We start from the raw sequence: 22,305 nt of genomic DNA, 5'->3' as shown, positions 1-22,305 counted from the left end.
TAAAGCACAATCTGGGGGTTCTTTGACAACTCATGTAACTGCTGTGCTACATGATTATTTCATGTGGCTTTTCAGTGGTTGTGCACATGATTTATAATACCTACCAGGATACAATTTCCCTTCTGGATTTTTAATGGTTGACATTATTCATTAAGGAATAAAGGCTGATTTCCCCCCTCCCTTTATAACTTAGCTAAGAGAACATGTCATATGGCTATTGTAATACTCTCTCCAATTGATTGGTTTGGGGGGAGGGATGTCTTAGAGCCTGATTACTTTTCACTGCAAGCATTTACTGTAGGGTATTCAGTAAGATGTGAAAAGCTGAAAAATTGAAAGGATGCCAAAGTGTGAATTCATTCAGCTGGCATAAATGCTCATTTCAAGCAGCAAATGACCCAGTACCTTGAAATGAGAATATATCCCTCAACATGCCTTCTGCTTCTGAAAAAGAATTGAGAAAGATGTGTAACTAACTGTGAGACCATTACTGAAACAGATAGTTATAACAGTATTTTAATGGCTAAAAATCTTAGATTGTTTCTTACCAAAATGGTAGTTTTCTTCTCTTTTCCAATACTCCTTTCACCATTCTGTTTTAGGCCAGAATAAAATCTGCTTTATTCCGGGGATGGTTGGACCGATCTTGGAAATGACTCTGATTCCAGAAGTTGAGCTACGAAAAGCCACGATCCCAATCTTCTTTGATATGATGCTGTGTGAATATCATAAGACAGGAGAATTCAAAAAGGTAATAGAAAGATGCATAGGATTTGTTTTAATAGCTACATTATTCTTAAAGACTCTGAATAGAGCTGGGCATCTGCTTCAAAAAGATATTAAGCATTTGTTAACATTTAATTGTGAACTGTATGCAGTGAGTTTTCTGTTTGCAGAAAGTGAAAAACCCAGGAAATTTTGTGTGACTATGTTGGGGTGCAAGTGCAAAAAAAGTGACTTAATGTAGCCCTCTTTCCGCTTGTAAACAAACGAGTCATTCAAACATGAAAGGGGCACACTATCACGAGATGTTAGAGACCGATGATCATACAGCAGAAGTAATAAGTGTTGAATGCAGAATACCTGAAGTAATAGTTATAATGAATAGTTTGCAAGACATGAAATATTATTAGAGTTGGTCATAAAACCCAAACTTTTCCCACAGAAAATTTCACAGGAAAAATCCCATTTCAAAACTTTTGAACCAAAATGTAAGGTTTTCAATGAGAATTTTGTAAATGAAAAAAAATGTTCATTTAATCTTAAAATGTTATTCAATTTTGTTTTTCAGAAACTGATTTTTTTTATTTGTTCTTTTATTCCCCCTTTCTCTCCCTTTTAAAATCCCTTCCCCCTTTCTTCCACTGGAAAAAGCAGTGGGGGAGTGGAGAGGTAAAAAAAGGTTAAAAAGTGCAAAAGTGATTAAACACCCGCTTTTCACAGATCTTTGCTGTTTTATAACTGGAAAAACTTTGAAAGCAAAGTTTGTGAAAGTCAGGTTTTATTAAGGAAAATGCTTTCCATCCCCCTAAAATTTTCCATCTGGAACACAGAAAATTTTTGTCTACATAAATTTTGATAAAAACAGGAAAATAGTAAAAAAAATTCGACCAGCTCTAATGTTCATGGAATATTTGTCAAAAAAATTCAAATAACAAACAAGTGTGGTCCAGTGGAAGGGTCCTGCACTAAGACTCAGGAGACCTGGATTCTAGTGCCAACTCTATCACTGACCTACTGTGTCCCCTTCGGCAAGTTGCTTTACCTCTTTGTCCTTTTGTTTCCCTTCCTGTGTATCAGATAGTAAGCTCTTTGGAGTAGGATTGTCTTAAACTGTGTTTGTACAGCGCCTAAAACAATGACACCTCTAGGTACTGCTGCATGCACATCATAAATGGTAACGATCAGCCTGCATATTGATAAATGACAAACAATACATTAAATTAGTACAAAAATCGGTTACATTTCACTATCTACAATGTTAGTTGACAAAAATTGAGTACATTACTGGTGTGTGCACATGTATATCTGTGCTTTAGTTTATATGGGACAAGATTTTTCTATTAGCTGAACATGGAACAAAGTGGCAGATGAAATTTCCAGTTTGTTTAGTAGTTTAGCACAAGTCTTTTGGTTTAAGGCCAAGATTAAAAACCACTTTGCTTCTGTGCATCTGTTCTTTCCATGTCCTAATAGTCCTATATTTTCCTTCTTAAAAATGTTTTCCTATTCTTGGCTTATACTTCGTCTCTTGGGATAGATGCATAGACCTACATACACCAAAAAACCCTGGAAACACATCAGTCAAACTGACTGATTTTCAAGGTCAAAAGCTTAAGGACCTAGAAGATGCCAGACACCCACATGACCCTTACATTATGCAGATATAAATATGTTTCAGGTGATATTTTTCTTCAGTGTAGAGGAACAAAGATATTCACTTTAGTACACTTTAAGAATAATTGCCTAATAGTTTTCATTGGATAGTCACTCGTGCTGCATTATTATTTTATGATGTTTGTTATACTTCATTGGACTCCATAGTGTTGCTTCTGAAATTAAAATCATTTTTATGAGTTGAAAAGCATGTCTCCTCTTTGCCTGCAATTGCATTGGCATGATTAAGATAAACTTTTTTAAATTCACAGTTGACGTTTGGACTTGGAGAAAAATACACATTGGAAAGGAATTGGGTTGTAGTAATTTAGTAATTTTCACCTCATGGATTAGTAAAGTTAAAGAAGAGACACTAATGGAAAATAAAGCATATTTATACGTAATATGCAAGCATTGAAGCTCTAGTATTTGTTAATGAATAGTTTTAAAGTGGACAGTAATATTGTTTGTGAAGTAAGATATTTTCTTTAAAAAGATGAAGTGTAAAATTTTCAAAAATGAGTTGGGCACTTAGGAGCCTTGCAATGAAACTTTAGTCTTCTGTGTGCCTAAGTCGCTTTTGAAAATGGGATGTAGTCTTCTAAATGTCCCAGGCGATTTTGAAATTTCCCCCCCAATTCAGTTAAGGATATGAGGATTAGCTACATTTATCAAATACTATTGTACTTCAGCCATTCTTAGAAAATATCTTTATAATTATTTGGTGCTGTAACTTTCAGGAAACAAACAGCGGGTGGGGAGGAGAAACACCACCACAACACCCAATTACCACCATAGGGGTGCCTATTGATGTATTGGAGTTCTAAGTGCACAACATACAAATATATTTCTTTTGGGAACTATTGCCTCTAGTATACATGTGTAACTCCCCTTGACACATAATAGAAATTATACACAGGCATGGAGGTGATTTGAACTGTAACAAAAAAAGTATAGTGATCAAGAGTATCTGTAAACCATTCTTGCTGGAATGTACCAACAAGACCTCCCAATGAAAAGAACATGATCAGAGTGGTAAGCCACTAATATTTGCTATAACTGAGCTGATAAAACCTCAACCAAAAAGAGAGATGCAATAAACTTGCTTCTGAAAAACTTTTTTTCTAAGAACAGTAAGTAGTGTACCTCTTTGCACAGTAAATGAAAACATTATTAAAATAAACATGGATTTAAGTTAATCTTTACAAAGATTTAACTTTGGCTTATGAAAGATTAATTCATATGTAATAGTATTTCCATTCAAGTAAGCCATGTCTATTCATATTTCCATATCTTCATTTAAATCCTTCACTTATTGCAGCCATCTGTGGACATATTCTAAAACTACTTTTCTTTCCTGACAGTTATTGAAAAAGAAAAAATAACAGTGCTGACTAACGAGGACGCAATAATAACTCTCACTAATGAAGTGTACTTGCAGGACTAGAGGGTGGATATTTACTCATATTCAGGCTATAGAAGTCATGTATCTTTCCTAGCTAATAGCTGTAGAAGGTCACTAAGTAAATGAATGGAAGTGGTTTCAGCAAGCTCCCATGCTCAGGACTCATAGTTCTTGAAATCTTAATAGGCCCAAGGATTTAAAGGAAATAGAACTGCCTCATTATCAATAGTAAGGAGCATTTCAATTTACAACCCATCCAAAAGTTGCATGACACTTCAAACTCAAATCCACCTAACCAAAGCACAGACTGCAGACTGTGTGGTTGGTATTAAAGTCTGCTCAAGTCTTTGAGGCTTTTTATTTCACTAGAAAAATACAGCAAGCAGTTTTAAAGCCATATTGGATCCTGTTACAAGCAGGCATCACTCCACTGAAGTCGGTGGAGATACATCTTGATGTACTAGGGCTGAATTTGGCACTTAAACTTTAGGAATCAAAGGCTTCTCCTATGAATGTTTGCCAGCATCTTTTATTTATTTTAGTTCAAGCAACCAACTGCTTTTGACAAGCTGCCAGTGCATGCAGTTAGTGTTGTTACAGGGGAAAGAAAAGGACTTATAAGGGCTGAAGAAATCATTTTTAGTAGTTTCTTCTTCCCAATTCTTGGTTTTATTTCTGGATCAAGCAACTGTGGAATTATCACCTCCTCTTTAGAAATGAAATCCATTTCTTACCAACTGCTCAATACGTACTAGGGAAGATTTTATTGGTTGATGATTTGTCTTAGATAGTGGCTGACCATATGCTGCCCTCACACTTCTGCATATTACTATGGCAAACATTCAAACGGGGAAATCTTGATAGTCTACAGGTCACAGCTCTAACGAGTGGCTCAGAATGCTACCCACCCACCTCAAGAGGTGGGAAACTTGATGGGGCTGGCAGTGATTGGGACAGATGCAGCTGAAAGAAAGAGGAGAACACGCTAAGGGAACGAAGGGCTGCCCCTCCCCTGCTGAGTTTTTACCCACTCATTGGCTAGCTTGAGGAGGAAAGAAACTGATTGGTCCATCACGCTCCCCTTTTGTTAATTTAAACCCTAGTCCAAACCATATGGAGCCGCTTTTTGCTCCATTCCAGCAGCCCCACCCTCCCCAACCTGTACTGGTAACTTTGGAGCTGTGTTTTGTGGAGGCTGTGAGTCTGACCAATCACCTGTTTTGGGTTAACTAGGAATTATTTCTTCCCATAGAGGCTAAATTAACAGAGGCCTGGGCATTTTTTTTTTTTTGCCTTCCCTGCAGCATCCTGGAGGCATTGTTAAGTTAAATAGGAATAGGATTTAATAATTAACAATAGTAAACAGGTTAGTTTGTCACAGTTTGCTGCCAGTCTCCAGTGCAGTTAAAAGAAACAATCCCCAGAAGAAAAAGACCCAGAATTTTACTGAGGGAACTTGTGTTCCTGGGATAGGGGCAGACCATGTGGCCTTCACAGGCTAAGGTGCCCTCTTTTAGTACCTCCGTCCCTCTTGTGGGAGGGTGGGTGGTTTGACTCAGATGAGCGAGTGGAATCCGCGGGGTAGGCTGAAGAGAGTCTATCCTGAGTTATATGGTAGAAACCCTGTAACCCCCTTCCACTGGAATCACTTACTCTTCTGGTAGGTGAGAGTATGGGTGCCAGGGTGGGTAGCCCCCTTCCCCGTGTTAACTTCAGTAAAGTTGCGGCCTGCCGCTTCAAACCCAGAGATGGATTTCTCCTCATTCAATGCCATTTTCACATCAAATGCAACCCCCATCTGTTTAACCTTGTCTCATGTTCTGTGCATCTCTTGCACACACAGCAATCCTGTACTTTGGTGATCCTCCAATTTGCCTGTGCCTGAAACGATGGAACTTTGCTACTTCCCATTTTTCAATATCTCTGCCATATACAATGCAGAAGGCAGTTCTTTTGATCAGAATGAATCATTTAAAATTGCCTTATGCTCTGACATTAGGTTAGTATTTATTACTCCACTGACCCAGTTTGGAGCTGCTGGTACTCTGATTACAATAAACAGTGATGGAAACAGGAGCACCAAAATGGATGGCGGTTCTTTCATTAGGTGCTAAACTACTACTGGGGCGCACAGCACTCTGTTCATCACCCCTAACCTGCCAAAACTGTTTATGGCCTCTTCAGCGAGAGATGCTCCCATTTCATTTGGGATTCATGCACAAGAAATTAAAAAAGAAAGCAGAGGTAAGGATCCTCCTTTTCCTCCTGTCCAAAACAGGAAATAGATTTTCAGTCCATTTTGTCCAACATTGACCTAATTCTTAAAGTTGCTGAGAGCCTTAGCTCATAAGAATGCTTTATATGTGAGCCCCTTATGAAATTTTCCTTATAGCTCTGTCACATGTATTAGCTGCATCAGTTTGGAAGCCTTTCACAATCCTCTAAGTATGCCACAGTGTTAAAAATAACAACAACAAAATACTTACTGCAAAGTTGAGTTAGAATGATGGATTGTTATAATGAAGTCTTATGTTCATTTCTGCAGTACTTGCTAATATGCTGATGTTACTGTTTTCCATAAATGTAGATGCTGCACATGCTGGCAAAGTGGCATTCAGAAAAGATTTCAGAGTAGCAGCCGTGTTGGTCTGTATCCGCAAAAAGAACAGGAGTACTTGTGGCACCTTAGAGACTAACAAATTTATTTGAGCATAAGCTTTTGTGGGCTAAAACCCACTTCATCGGATGCATGCAGTGGAAAATACAATAGGAAGATATATATATACACACACACACACACACACAAACACACAGATCATGAAACAATAGGTGTTACCATACACACTATAACGAGAGTAATCAGTTAAGGTGAGCTATTACCAGCAGGAGAGAAGGGAAAAAAAAACTTTTTGTAGTGGTAATCAAAACGGCCCATTTCCAGCAATTGACAAGAAGGTGTGAGGATCCGTAGGGGGGAAAAATAAACATGGGGAAATAGTTTTACTTTGTGTAATGACCCATAAGTCGCAATATTACAACAAAAAAACTTCAAAAACAGACTCCAACGAGAGACTGCTGAATTGGAATTAATTTGCAAATTGGACACCATTAAATTAGGCTTGAATAAAGACTGGGAATGGATGGGTCATTACACAAAGTAAAACTATTTCCCCATGTTTATTCCCTCCCCTCCCCCAACGGTTCCTCACACCTTCTTGTCAACTGCTGGAAATGGGCCATTTTGATTACCACTACAAAAAGTTTTTTTTTTCCTCTCCTGCTGGTAATAGCTCACCTTAACTGATCACTCTTGTTATAGTGTGTATGGTAACACCCATTGTTTCATGTTCTCTGTGTATATATATATCTTCCTACTGTATTTTCCACTGCATGCATCCGATGAAGTGGGTTTTAGCCCACAAAAGCTTATGCTCAAATAAATTTGTTAGTCTCTAAGGTGCCACAAGTACTCCTATTCAGAAAAGAGTCCTTGAGGGCTGTTAACCCTGCAGACATATCCTATATTAACTCATTGAGCACCTAGTCAAAAATAAGAAAACACCTTCCCTTTTCCCCCTCCTTGCTCTGCTCTTTTATATATAGTTTGAACAGTTCTAATTTCTCATTCCCTCATCTTTACAGCTCCATAATATTTTCTAACACCATGGCATATTAGATGTGCTTCCCAAAATGATCAATACTGTATTGAGCTGATGGAAATGTTAGTCATTTTCTCCTTAATGAGTGCATCTTTATCAACATTCATTCATTCTTCACTTCTTAAACTCAAACCCGAAGTAGAAAACTTGAATCACAGAATTTCCTTTTTATATGCCTAGGAAAGTGATGTAGTAGCCCACACCTATTGTTCTAGATCAGTGGTTCTCAAACTTCATTATACCGCGACCCCCTTCTGACAACAAAAATTACTACACGACACCAGGAGGGACAGGGGCCTGTCGCCAGAACCCTGCCATCCAGGGCTGAAGCTTCAGCCCCAGGCTGGGGGGCTTGGGCTTTGGCCCCAGGCCCCAGCAAGTCTAAGCCAGCCCTGGCTTAGTCACGACCACAGTTTGAGAACTGTTAGTCTAGTTCAAAATAATTCTTCCAGTACGCCTTAGAAGTCACATATGGGTATTGAGTGAGCTCTGCTCAGGAAAGGAAATCTGAGAAACTCAACAGTGAATAGCTCAACCCTAAAAGCCAGTTCAACATGTGTCTGTTAAATTAAAGCTGTGAATCTCAATACCACATAGATTTTTCTCCCACGGCTTTGAAGGACACATCTCAGTATGTTATGTGGGGACTTCCTACAAATTACATAGCTTATAAGTGTGTTCCTCTTCTGAGGAACACCTAATTGGAACTATTGTACTAATTGCAGTATTTTGGCTATAAGTGGCAAAGCAGTTTGATTGGCATAATTATCATTTCATACTCTGAAATAATTCTGTTGGTCTTTGCCATCAGTTGGCCCTATTTAGTCGAGTCCCAAGAGAGAAGCAACGGCTGTCTAGTTTTCAGGAGGAGCATAATGAATGTGTGAACCTTAATGTTAATTAAATGGCAGACTGATGTCAGAAACTTCTGACTGAAGAATTTTTAACCTGACACACTGAAAGACAAAATGTACAATGAAGTGTCTCCATACAGGATGTGGATTTGCCTGGAACTGAAGGAATTGTCAAATATATATATATATATATATAAAATCTCTCTCCAAAGTAGCAACATGGGATTCCAGATCCTTGCCAGTGCTGTAATGGCTGAATCTGTGGCAGACCTTAGGCTAGCTCCTTCACCCAAGACTGGAAGTGTTAGAGAGGATTACACTTAGTCCCTGGAGAGTGGGGATACATTGTGTTCCAATCTACTAACCACCTCAGATCAACATGGTATGGATTGTCTCTAGACTGAGCAGCCTCAAGCTTTCGTTGGCTGAAGGGAGAGCCTAGACCCAGATTCAGCAAAGCACTTAGCACATGCTTAACTCTGAAGTGAGTAGGACTATTCATGTGCTTAAATTGTTTGCTGCATTGGGTCCAGTGTGTATAAAGCAGCACTATATACTTGGAGCATATCATATACATATCTATACAGAACACCACATATTTATTTCTGTTGTGTTTGTCTCAGCTGTCTAATATTTGTTTTTTTAGACATTAACACCTAATAAAACACCCATAATGAACTTGATGGCTCACCAAGCTAAATGCTTTTTAATACAATGAATAACTAATATGTGGAACTCATTGCCACAAGGTATTATTGAGGCAAAAATGTTGATCTGGGTAATGAGAACATCCACAGTTAAATTAGATAGGATTAAAAAAATTACCATAAACCTCTAATCTTCTGACAAAGCAAAGAGACTACTCACACAACAATACCACCCTATAGTGGTTTTTTTTTTCTGATTAGATGTTATAATTACTTGGATGAGTAATAACAAAGAAAACCAAGGAGCTGCAAGATGAATTTGAGATTCAACAGGTGACACTTCCCCTCCAAAGTCTGTATGGATATGGAGGCATAGTGAAAGGAGAGACAGAAACAAGTTTTGGCTGATATATAAAACTGAGGCCCTCAGTACTTATCTTTAGAGAGGCCCCATTATGTGTTGCACACAAGTATATCTGGGGCCTGCATTATCTGGCTGAATGTAGCAGTAGTATTAAAATGTATAATATGTTCTTTTGTCTTAATTCTCCCCTATAGTTTCAACTGGATACCATATTTTCTATATACTCTGGGGAAAACAAATAGTGCTCTGTTTGTGTGTATTACAGAAAGACTGCTACTTTTATACGCCTAAGAGATCTTTGTACATGTTGAGTGAGGTGATCCTTGTACAGAGAAGATACCTTTTAAACTGTTGCCTTTTTACCATTCTAAGGAAAGGACATGCCAGGAATACCATAAACACCTTGCGTAATGGTAAAAGAAAATGTCAGCCCATTAAACATTCAGACAATAATGGGACTTTTGGGTCCTTTGAGATAAAAGGAGTCATATTCATGTATTTAATATTTCCAAATACTCCATTTCCAGAACTTAATGCAATCTACATAATGTACTGCATTGTCCTTGCCAAACTAATTATTAATTATAAACTCTTAAGACAAGAATTTAAACATGGTAGGTTGACTTAACGGTTCCAAAATGACAAAGCAATTTCCTTTATACAATGCACTGTAAGAACTTTTAAATGACAAATGCTACAGCACACTAGCGCTTTGCAAAAATCATTTGAACTCTTTATAATTAAGGGCCTAATCCTGCAAAGTACTGAGCTCAGATATCATGGAAGAAAATACTTCCATTTCCTTAATGGGCAATTGCCAAAGATATTCCTGACCTTGAAATATTCCAGAGATTTAGAGCAGAGCAAATAGCAGTTAGGTGGTGTTCAGTTTTGGGATCACTGGGCTGGATGAATGTTTCCAGCCCTAGAGTTTTATGTATAGCATGCATTATATTTCACCAGTAACTGCTTAGGTTACTTAATTAAATCTTTTGGCTGATTCCTTTCTAAGATTGCAGAGGGAGAAAACATGTCTAACTACAACAAATTTTAATTCCATTGTTATATATATTTCTGATTATTTTTGCTATTTTATATTTTACTCATTCCTAGTAAAAATGTACAGTGGCCTGAGAGTAACCAATTGTATGAAGACATTATATTCTATAAGGTTGTTCATTCAGAGTTAATCTGGAATAAAATAGCTCTGTTTCACTTTGAAGTCCTATATCTCAAGCTAGGAAGTGGTTTGAAAACCTATAATGCAAATACTTCAAAGGTATCCTTCAGGCACTATAATAATTTGTGCTAGGGAAAAGTTATTTAAAGATACTCTGGAGAGTGTTATTTAACTGGAAATTATTCTTCCATTTAAGCCTGAAAAACGTGATGTTTTTGTCATGTCACTTTAGGCTTTATTTGACCTGTGGATATCTTGATTTCTCTTACTTGAATTTTCTTGTTATATGTGTATTGTGCATTATTCTATGTTTTGTCTTTTTCCCTCCCTCAAGTTTGAAAATGAAATAATTTTAAATTTGGACCATGAAGTGGAAGGAGGACGTGGAGATGAGCAGTACATGCAGCTGTTTGAGTCAATGTAAGTAGTGTGTTCATGAGACAAATACCTAATGACCCATTTCCTTATCTTTTTCTACCCCCAAAAGAGGTGATTTCATTGAGAAATAAATCCATTACACAGAATCCAAGTAACACTGTATGAGATGAGATTAAAAATGAAGCACAGAGTGCAACTGTTTTAGTAAAACTTAAATGGTTTTGCCCATTGAAATGTCAGTGGGTTGATTTTTGGTGTATTTTCCAACAGCTTAATTTCTAAGAAAATATAAGTAGTTGACCACTAAAAGAGAGAGAATTGTTCCTGTTTAACTCAAACGGATCTGCATACCCTGGATCAAGGATATTCAAGAATCTCATGGGTGGTTTTTCCCCCCGTTCTTTTGCATTCCCTTTCCTGTATTTATTTCACATTTTCACATTGTATATTTTATCTTTGACAAGGCATTCATGCATGCCCGGCAAGAACAGGGCATCTCAGGCTATCTTCTTACAGTTCTTAATATCATACGGGCACTGAAGGAGAGTATGCTTAGTATTTCCAACATTATGCTATGATTTATAATGGCAGTGACCATAATTTGCTGCAATTTAATAAGTATAGTTCCAGTAACTTGTCATGCTTGGAAGTGCCATCCATATATATTTACTATCTCAAGCTTGGGACATTTTGGGTTTCTCATTTGAGCTGCTCAAATTCTGTTTCAAACATGCATAGAATTTGAGTCATAATTATTTTGAACTACTCTTCCTGCAGTGCCTTGCTTTCACTATTCATAGGTGTTCTTGAAAGTACGTCTACTGCAAGAAGCTTCTTCCATGCATGTATTTCATATTTAATATGTGATTGTGCACTTTGTGAACTTTTTCTGAAGTCTGTGTTTTGTACGATGGTTTCCTTAGAAGCAGGAGCTCATTTTGCAGGTCAGCTTCTAATCCATGTAAGTTTGTGTCATCTGAGAACTTGGCCTCTGTTAATCTCAAAATGTTTCAGTACTGGTTCTCCAGTGACAACTTTTTTCCCCCCAAACACTTCTCATTTAGTGATCAACCCAGTATGTCCTATATTCTCTCCAAGCAGCATTCTGAATAGAACACTTAAATCTGATGAATTTGATAGGATATTATAACGTGCCTCTAGATCTCTGTGAGGCTTCCTTGTTTGGGGATTTTTCCATTACTACGCAGCGGTCCAGCAGAACTCCATTGTGTGTCCTATGTAACTAAGCATGGTCAGCATGTGTGTGTGTTCAATTTAAGGCTCTCATTTTGTATAGCTTTTCTTGTGGTGTTGATTATTTTCTCTGTATGTCTGCTCATCAACCTTTACTGCCACTACATGCAGATTCACAAAGATCTGAGGCAATGTTAAAAAGAAGTAGTTTAAACTTGTATACATCACAGCAGGCTTTGAGAAAGAAGAGGTTTTGCTTTTTCGCTATAGAGTTGGGCTTCCCAAAATTAAAAATACTTACGCATTTTGAAGTGTGCCTAAACTGACAACTTCAGTATGTAGGTCTGTTACCTAATGGTCAATAGTCTCACCTGGAAGCTGGGTTTTTTTGTAAAGAAAAGAAACATTTCCCAAGTGACTTTCTTGTGTACACCCCTGAGTATTCTTGACATTTGGAATGACTTTGTCTAGCAGTTTGCAATCCCCTTCATGACCCCACCACTGTAGATCTCCAGTGCCCCTGGATTTACTGCAAGGCTGATTTTTCCTCCCTTATTACTTTTTCCAGAAAAAATTGTAAGGGTTTCAATGACCTCACTGTTATGGTCCCTACCAGTCTTAGCAATTCACCTGGCTTCCTTTGTGCTGTTTAATCAGAGGTTTGACTTTATTCTGAAACCAGGTGTGATATGTAATAATGTTAGCAAGAGACTGATTTTTATTTATGGGCCCCCAATGTCATGAGATGGGTCAGAGTTACAAGAAGGTTTTATCCATTACATATGGTAGGGATCAGTATCCACAGCTGGTATGTCCGTGTGACTTGTCTGTCCATCATGATTCCTTATAACCAAAAAAGACAAAGGAGAGAATTAGTAACAGAGGTTTGAGGTCTCCTCTGATGCCACATTCCAAAACTCAACAATATAGTGTGCTTAATAATTAGAGATTAATTGTTCATAGGGCAGCATCAGGTGAGGAAGGGAAAAGATGGCTATGAAAAGCTCACAAATTAAAGCTAGTAAAATCTGAGTGTTTACATAGAATTTTTAATCTGGGGATTTCAACACAGTTTACCCATCTGAAAAAGGGGAAGGACAGCAATGTGATATCCACGTTAAGTGACTTGCCCAAGTAAGATGACATCATAGGAGGAAAGCAAGGGATAGTATTGGAGAATCCTGACTTTTAGTTGCCTTATTCAATCACTAGCTGATATTCCCTCCCATATTTTGGAAAACTACAGGAAAGGAATTCATTAATGAAATAACTTATTTCAATGATTGAGCAGTCATTTTTCTTTTAAATTAAAATATTTACTTTACATTTTCTTATTTAAGCACACCTATAAAATACTTGTGAAAAGCTTTTGAAAGTGCTCTAGAAAGAATTCCATATTCTACAAAGGTTGTAAAATAATAACACTTTGAAAAGTATTTAACAAAAATCTAAATTTCAAAAGAGCTCTCTTAGTTCCAGTATATAACTCAAAAATTTATGCTTTATGCCACATTCAGAACTTGGAAAACCCCCACTATAATTAACACAGTAGACTAGTCATTCTCAAAGGCAGAAATTTTTAGAAAAAGGTGACTGTTTCTGTGAAGATATAGTAGATAGTGACTAGATTAACTGATATTTTGGACTTTGATAATATATGGATTCCTAGAAAATGATAGAGCATTAAAATATTTCAGCAGGACATTTTTCAAAGTGCTACAAGTATTTTATGATCTGGCTGAGCTTCAGGATTAAACTCATCAGGTTACAAAGTTTTGTCTAAGTCTCTTGCTTGAGATTTGGGATAGGCCGAGATAATAATTTGGGAATGTGAACCAAAGTTTGCCATAAAGATTCCTTGGAACTTTGTGCAATCTAAAGGACAGAGGGTTTCACACAGATGTAGTGGTATTCGTTTTCCCAGAACTCAATGCAGCCAGCCTGGTACATTTATTACCTAACCAATAAGACCACGTTGTTTCAAACTTCAGTATTTTTTTTAACCTCTGGGATGGTAAACAGTACTGATTCATCACATGATTTTTCCAGCATTTATGATCCAGGAGTAACATCTGTAATCAATAGTTTATTAGACTGTGGGTTATGTGACAAAATCAATTCATGCTTTGAGTGTAAGATTTAGTGAGCATAATTCTGCTTTCTGTTTCACCAGTGTAAATCCAGGGTCACTTGGAGTAAATGCTGGCTAAGTGCAGAATTTGGACAACTATCGAAATCCCTTATTTAGGAAGCCTCAGAGCATATTTTTTATCAAATCTAGAATTTAAAAGTTGAACTATACTCATCCCTTCATCTGAGTAAGAGCCCACTTCTTCCATCACTCACACAGCGTGCAACTTACTTTTTCTTAGACGTTAAAAAATTGAGCTGAGTTTTGATCTTGAAATGGCAATCAGTTGTGACATGCACGTTTTAGATGAAAAATACCATTCTGCTGTTCAAACAGCAGTGCCCTGTAGTGTTTGCTTCCACCGACACAAAGCATTGTAGAAGAGAGAATGAAGGGCATGCTGGGTTCTGTCCATTTTTGAACTTAAGAAAATATCAGAAATATTACAAATAAACATTTTAAAACAAAATAGCTGAAAATCCCTACTTTCTCACCTATCAGGAAGTGACTTCAGGGTTCTCCCACAGCAAGAATTGATGATGTCACTAATATCTAAATAATGGCAGGGAGATTAATTCCTTACTTTTATTCAGATATTAGTGACGTCATCAAGTCGATGAACCACAAAATCAAAAAGTGTAGTCTTGCAGGTAAGTGAAGGAATCATTATTTTGCTTTAAAATATATTTCATAGTAACATTTCAGATGCTGATTCAACGAAGCACTTAAGCTTATATCCTATTACACATGCTTAAAATTAAGCATGTACTCTAAGCTCTTTGCTGATTCAGGGCACATGTGTCTGCAGACACTAGTAATTAACATCCTGTTTTGTTATGTGTTTAAGATCTTAAGCAGTTGCTTGTAGTTGTTTTCTGAAAGCATTTCAGTTAATCTTTCAACACAATCAGTTCATACCAGTTATCCAAGTTTCCTCTATCTCTTTCTCTCCCCACTTCCCACATTGCACAAGGTATAAGTATACACATACACAGTGAGTGAGGTAGAAACAGAGGGAATAGCCCATTTTTGACTTGTTCTATTCTAGATCTGTGAAAGGAGAACTTTTAATATGAATACGTACATGTGTAGAAGTCTTGATAGATCTTCAATAGCAAAAGCTCACATTGTCATTAACAAGAAATGTAATAATCAGTAATGCCGATTCAAATGGTGCATTTTCCAAAGAACAACAATAAATTACAGAATACCTTTGTTTACATATAAATTGAAATTAGCTAATGAAACATTGAGAGATCAAGAATAACACATGGTATAACAAGGGAACAGCTCAACATAGGCATACAATGTAATTTCAGTGAGGATTCTGCAACTGCCAATATGTTTTCATAATTTTCCAGTGGAATTTACTGTACTTTCCAAACATTCAGATATGAAACCATTAATGGAATATACCAGATAACTATGTAACTACTCAGATAAAAAAAAAATTAGAACATAATGGAGTGAAAAAGAGAAACGGGGGGAAAAAATAGAATGCCTAGGAAAAAAGTCCTTAAACAACAAGAGAGAAAAAACTTCAAGACAATAATCATTCCGTCCCTTTAAATAACTTGGCTGGAAAAACAAAAAGTGACCACTAATCAATGTCTTCTGCTCCTAAGTCATTTAGGCACTTTTGTAAATAATATAGGACAACTTGCAGGTTTAATACAATTTGGGAAATGCTGGTGAAAACTCACCTATCACAAAAAAAGAAACATGGGGAAAGAATTAAATCTGCAGCAGTCAAGTCCACAGTTATTCTCATTTTTTTTATTTTGTTTTTATTTACTAATTAAGGCCAAATAGCAATGATGAAGTCTTGTTAGTGAATTGCCTTATTTTTTGTAGTGTGATTTCCAATTGTTATTTATACTGGTATGAAAATCCTACTAATGTTTAACTTGAAAAACAAAAGAAAATAACTGCATCTCCTCAGAGTTTGTTTAACAGTAACAGAAAGAGGAAGAATGATCCAATGGTTTGTGCACTATTCTGGGACTTGGGAAGACTTGGGACTTGCTGTGCCACAGACTGTGAGACTTCAATCTTTAGCCCCTCTCTGCTCATCTAACACTGGGCATAATAGCATTTCCTTCCCTCGCAGGGGATGGAAGGATACATACATTAAAGATTGTGAGTCACTCAGGTACCATGATAATGGGAGTCATATAAGTGCATAAGATAGAAACAGTTGGCAAGTGTCTTTTTTAGTGATGACCACTGTACGTAGTGTCCTTTGGTAATGAAATAAAGACCATAAACCCCACAGCCTTCTGACAGTGAAGTAAGTATTTAGATTGGAGAAAAAAGACTTGAGATCTTTGGCCATCTCTTAACACATTTTTAAAATTGAACTGCAAAATGAACCCCCAACTGTCCTATGCCAAAGACAAAACTGAAGTCAGATCACTGTGTGAATTATCCAACTTGTATTTCTCTCTTTCTTATGTACAAACATATCACCATGAGAGCATGAAGCAGGAACTGTCTCAGGTTATGTTTACACTGCAATAAATACACTGGGTCTCAGAGGCTGGATCAATTGACTCAGGCTCTCAAGATTCCGGGCTAAAAATTGTAGAATACATGTTCAGACACGGGCTGGCGCCCAGCCTCGGACGCCTTCCACCGTAGCAGGGTTTCAGATTCCAGGCTCCAGCCTGAGTCCAAACAGGTACACTGCAATTTTTAGTTCCCCAGCCTGAGCCCCAAGAGACAGAGCACGCTGCGGCCGTACTGCAGGTCTTTTATTGCAGTGTAGATGTACCCTCAGAATGCAATATATAAATATTTTTGTGTGTGTGCCTGTGTACGACGCCTTTATAAGAATTAAGTTTCATGTTGCCTCCTATTACGTATGCTTGCTGAAAATTTTGTTGTTGTTTTACTTTATCCTGAAAAGTTTGTGTATTTATGAAATCCAAAATGAGGTGTACTTCTAAAGTCCTCATGGAGTATGTTACACACCTGTAAAATGTCCTTATGGAACACAGGATAGAGCTGGAATTCTGGTTTGGCGTCTAAATTCACCCATCCAGCTGGCGGTGGTGTGGGTGACACTATACTCGACTGCCACAACATCCTCCAGCAATCCTTTCTGGCTGATGTCAGGACTCATGTAGAGGGAGGGTTTTTGTAACACATTGACTTTGCAATTAGTAAAGGGGAATGGAAATAATGGGACCCCAGCAAAGCACATACGTACACACCTGCACCCTTGAAATTGTAGTTGTTTTCTAGACAAGAAAAGACATTCCATTCTTTGTTTGGACTTGCTCCCCATCCAACTTTTAGATGTGTAGATTATCAAACCACAAAGGGAATCTCAAATACACTCTATGCCTGTTTTATGATCAATACTGTAATATAGTTATCATCATTGTAATATAGTGTTTGCCCCAAAGCATCTCAGCTCAGGGTGCAGCTGTTCTAACATAGCTGTAAAGCAATTTTCTCTCATTGTTTGCAGACTCATGGAATGTTCTTCAGAGTATCGTGACATTTCCAAGACAGTTGAAAATTTTGTAAACCTAGTTAAAGGGCTTTTGGAAAAGCTGCTGGATTACCGAACAGTAATGAATGATGAGAGCAAGGACAACCGCATGAGCTGCACTGTCAACTTATTGGTATGTGTCTCCTTGCAAAATAAAGTATAAAACTAGAAAAGGGCTTCAAAAATCTACTCACCAATGGCAAGTGTAAAGCTTGCCCAGGAAAATGAGTGACTTAAGACATCAATTTATGCAGCGTTGAAGATTTCAATTTTAAAAATATTTTCTACCTTTATGTTGTGGGGAGAGCCTTCCAAATCTGAACTTATGCAGTGTTGTTTTCCTGAGTCTGCAGACAGCTCAGTGCCACTGCTTCTGCTCTTAACTTTGCCAGGCAGCAGCAAAATGAAATTCATGCTACTTTGGCCTGTCTAGAAATATTAGTGAAACTCATACAATGCTACTCTTGCTGCTGCATGGCAAAACTCTGAGTAGCAGCAGGAGGCACTGGAGTTATTCACTGGAAAAATCCACATACACTCTCAACCCTCCCCCATCCCAGTTAGGGAACAGATCAAGTATCAGAGAACACTTTCTTCTGACCTCCTCAAAGCAGCCAGGGACTGGTGTGATAGAGCTGTGAAGACTGACTCCTATTTGTAGCCAGCCAAGAGGCTCTCCTTTCTCTCTTTCTATCATGTCCCAGCATCTAACATCAACAGGGTCAGGGAGAGGGAGCAGACTTGAAAGTACAGTGGCCTGCCAATTGGAGCTAATAGCTCTGCTACAGAGGAATTTTCTCCATATGCAATCCTCTTGTAAGACTATGGCTACACTACAAGGCTTTTAGTGACACAGCGTGCTGCTACAGTCCTATTTCTCTGATCACACCCCCATTGCCAGGGAGACCAGCAGGAGACGCAAACACTCCTCTACACCACACAACACATTGCCCTACTTTCTTAAAAAACAAAGAAATCACCCTACAAAACACAACCTTAACTGAGTTAAACAAGTATTTTTCTAAACAAAACAATCACTAGAAAACCATGATAGCAGCAGTGAAGCCCACCATCAATAATCTCCAAAGCAGCCTTCATTTTCGGGCCTCCCCACCCATATACATAAACACATGAAGCTGAGGAGCTGGAGTAACAAACTCCCTTCCTCTTCCAACAAACAAACATTCATAATCTGCACGTCTGATTCTTCACATTCACATACCCTGAACTGCACCCCTATCCTCATTCACAGGAATTACCAGACTGGATCAGACCTGATGTCCATCCAGCTCTGACAGTGGCCAGCAACAGATGCTTAAAGAAACCCCTTAATCTGCAAATATGGGATAATCTGCCCTGGGGAAGGTTTCATCCTAATGCTTAATAATTAAACACTGGTTTAAATTCTCAAACATGAGGTTTTATATCCAAATTTTTGTTCCATCTTTCGCTGTCCTTAAACTCTGATGCAGTCTGCAGAACCTCACTGCGAGGCTGAGCTGATTGGAAAATGAAAAGCCTTTGTGCAGAAAATGTTGCCATTTCTTCCCTTCCATGCCCTTTTTCTCTCTCACACACATTTTTCAACAAAACATAAGAAACTCTAGTAGGAAGACTCTCCTGAATTCATCTTACATTTCCTGTGCCCAGCTTCATTCTGCTGTACCAACTTTGACCCATCCTAAGAAAATCTCTCTCTTCTTGGTGATTGCCCCCTTCATATATACAGATAGTTACCACATACTCCCTTAGTTGTCAATTAGCCAAGGGTTGTGTATCCAGAAAGCAAGCACATCTTTGATCATTAATTCAGTCCTTTAATTTGGCTTGTGGCATGTTTTATCCATTTGCTCTCTTGACATGTTTTAACAATCCACTATTCAGATTTTTTTTACTTGTTTAGACACTTTATTTCCCTTGAGGTGGGGGATGAGGAGAGTTCTTTTGTACTTTTCCCCCTTTTCAACTCCTCCTGCAATGCAGGGCTCTGGGGAAGAAAGCATCCACCCACTAGACTGGCAACTACATGCAGTTTGCAAGTCAGAAATGCTGTGTTTAAATCATCAAGAGGGGAGAGAAGCCAGTAAAATGCACTGGTAGCAAGGGACCAAGTGTCTGAGCTTGATGAAGCTTACTCATGAGAACAGTCACACTGAAGTCTCTGAGGCTGGTCCCAGGCTACATTCACCAGTCATTAAGTCTTTTCTTTGGTATAAAGGGGTTGGATAGTAGCAGGATTTCTTCACCAGGCAATTTCTCCAAAAGCATAGGGCTGATATAATGACCTATACCGCCACCCCACCCCCCAATCCATTGGCAGTCTCCAGTGAAGGGCATAGGCAGCAAGGGAGCTGCTGTGGTTGGAGTGTACAATATTCCAACTATTCTCTAACTAGTCCCTTGAAAATCATTTCTAACATGGGCACGTTAGAGCAGTCCTAAGGGCTGCTTTAACGTACACTGGAAACCAAAGTGGCCCGCAACAGTCTCAGATGTGCAAATCCATCTTTGCCGCCCTTCCTGAACTCTGCCTCCTTAGAGAAATAGCTCAGAAGTATTTGTTAGATCTATCATCATCAGAAATCCCAAACCCCTTTTAGTAGCTAACTGGTGGAGCATGTAACATCAATGTTCGCCTTTGGATAACCCTTTTTTCCCCTTTACAAAGAAAAGATCCATCACTAATAATTGTGATAGTGAACTGGAAGATTTTATATATGGTTGTGCTATAAAGGAACTAAAATGTTGTTTGAAGCAGCCATATTATCGGATTTTAATTGAGAATGTTTTGTAAATAATGCATATCACAAACTGTGATATTAATAATTTAAGTTTTAAAATTTTAATGACAAAATGAGCCAAAATAAAGAATTATGTTCTGTTTTCTGCACTGTCTATACAATTAAAAAGAAAATAATACTTAGCATGAGTAATTTGGTCCTGAAAAGTATTTTAATAACCGAGATTGAAAACTAACACTGTAATTATTTCCCCCCTCTAGAATTTCTACAAAGACATTAACCGTGAAGGGATGTATATAAGGTATGGTAATTGATCTATTGATTTTTGTTTGAAGAGTGCAGTAATATTCCTTTTATGCACACTGTCTTCAGCATACTATATGGATTTGTGTTATGCCCTTGGTTGCTCATCATCCACAATGAGTCCATAATATCCTTAGGCTCATTTATACTTTTTAATCTATTGTTTGCTTAGATTTCAGAAAGTTGGAATCTATTGTACATATTCATCAACAGCACTTCCCCCTCCCCAGAATAAAGTTTATTTGAATGAATCATTGCATTCTCATTAATGAAGAAAATATAGTTGGATTTGAAGTTGGAGGCAAATCATATCATATATTTAGAGAGAGACCGAGAAACCCTTTCCAGTTTTGTAGTATGTGCTCAGACTACAGAGCATGCTAAATATGCAGCACTATATTCAACTTGTAATTGTATGGTTTTCTGCTGGAGCTATATATCACACACACACACACACCCCAGCAAAACTTTTCTACCGTATACCTGACTTTATGCTGTCTCTAAGCTTACTTAGGGCCTTAATCTGTCCCCCTGTGCAGGGACAATCACTTCTTAGGTCACACTTCCCCTCCCTGTAGGTGGAGGAGATATGGTTGGGCCATGGTTATACCCACCGTAATAATAGACCCTTGGGCCATTGGCAGTTGGTATATAATTTAGAGCAGCCTGAAGGCTGTTCTAACTTATGCTAGGGGCCGTCTTGGTGATAGCCAGGTCAGGATTGGAGCAAGCCACGTGCACACCACCTCCATGCTCTTCTTTGATGTACTGTGTTATGCACTCCTCAACTATAGCTGAGGAACTGGAACAATATTTTTTTTCTTCCTTTAGTCTTATCTGTAGCATTTACATGGGTAAAATGAAACATCCATATAAAATTAGGGCAAAATAGCACAGGAGAAAACAATTAACAATTTATATAACAATGGCAGGTAGTTGGCAGCAGTCAAAAGGCAAACTATTTCTGATAATACTCCAGAGTGCCCCAGGGTTTGGAAAATGTGGAGTAAATGTGTTTGTTGCACATCTCAGTTTTACCCGCACAGGTGCAGGCACGGCAGTTACTCTGGTAAAGTTGGCCTGATTGTTAACCCTGCTTTTCTTCAGATGCTCCACAACACAAAGGAAGCTCAGACCAATCTAATGGCCCAGACAAATAAGAGTTAGTTAATAGCTTCCCTCCAAATAACCTTGAGATCTCTAAGGGTGGTTACTCCATTACATCTTTCATTCTTTCTGTGGAGAGTTTCACCGTGGGTGCTTGTGGGTGCAAGCCATTAATGCATTTTGCCAGAACTCTATGTATATTTTTAAACTCTGATTTTCTTCCCTTGTAACAGATACTTGTATAAATTGCGAGATCTTCATTTAGATTGTGAGAATTACACAGAAGCTGCATACACCCTTCTACTCCATACCTCGCTCTTGAAGGTTAGACTACTGAGTTCATATTTGAATGTATATAATGAGCTGTCACAATTTTCAGATTTAGAAATGTGTGTGTGTGTGTATATATAATCTGTTTTACACAATAAATCAAAGACTTGTATTAATTATTTCATTAGTAGCAGTCT

General features: G+C 38.0%; 1 protein-coding gene across 1 annotated transcript in view; it reads left to right on the top strand.

Moving 5' to 3' along the window:
* The window catches only part of DOCK2 (dedicator of cytokinesis 2), a 500,992-nt gene that overhangs the window by 428,743 nt on the left and 49,944 nt on the right, over positions 1-22,305 (top strand). The window contains exons 33-37 of the mRNA XM_065410088.1: positions 603-751; positions 10,820-10,905; positions 17,664-17,820; positions 20,689-20,729; positions 22,072-22,162. Of these exons, the coding sequence (XP_065266160.1) occupies positions 603-751; positions 10,820-10,905; positions 17,664-17,820; positions 20,689-20,729; positions 22,072-22,162 (524 nt within the window). The remainder of the gene's footprint in view (positions 1-602; positions 752-10,819; positions 10,906-17,663; positions 17,821-20,688; positions 20,730-22,071; positions 22,163-22,305) is intronic.

Source organism: Emys orbicularis, chromosome 8, assembly GCF_028017835.1.
Source record: "Emys orbicularis isolate rEmyOrb1 chromosome 8, rEmyOrb1.hap1, whole genome shotgun sequence".
NCBI lineage: Eukaryota > Metazoa > Chordata > Testudines > Emydidae > Emys > Emys orbicularis.
The sequence above is the reverse complement of the archived record's forward strand: the minus strand, read 5'-3'. Positions and strand labels throughout refer to the sequence as shown.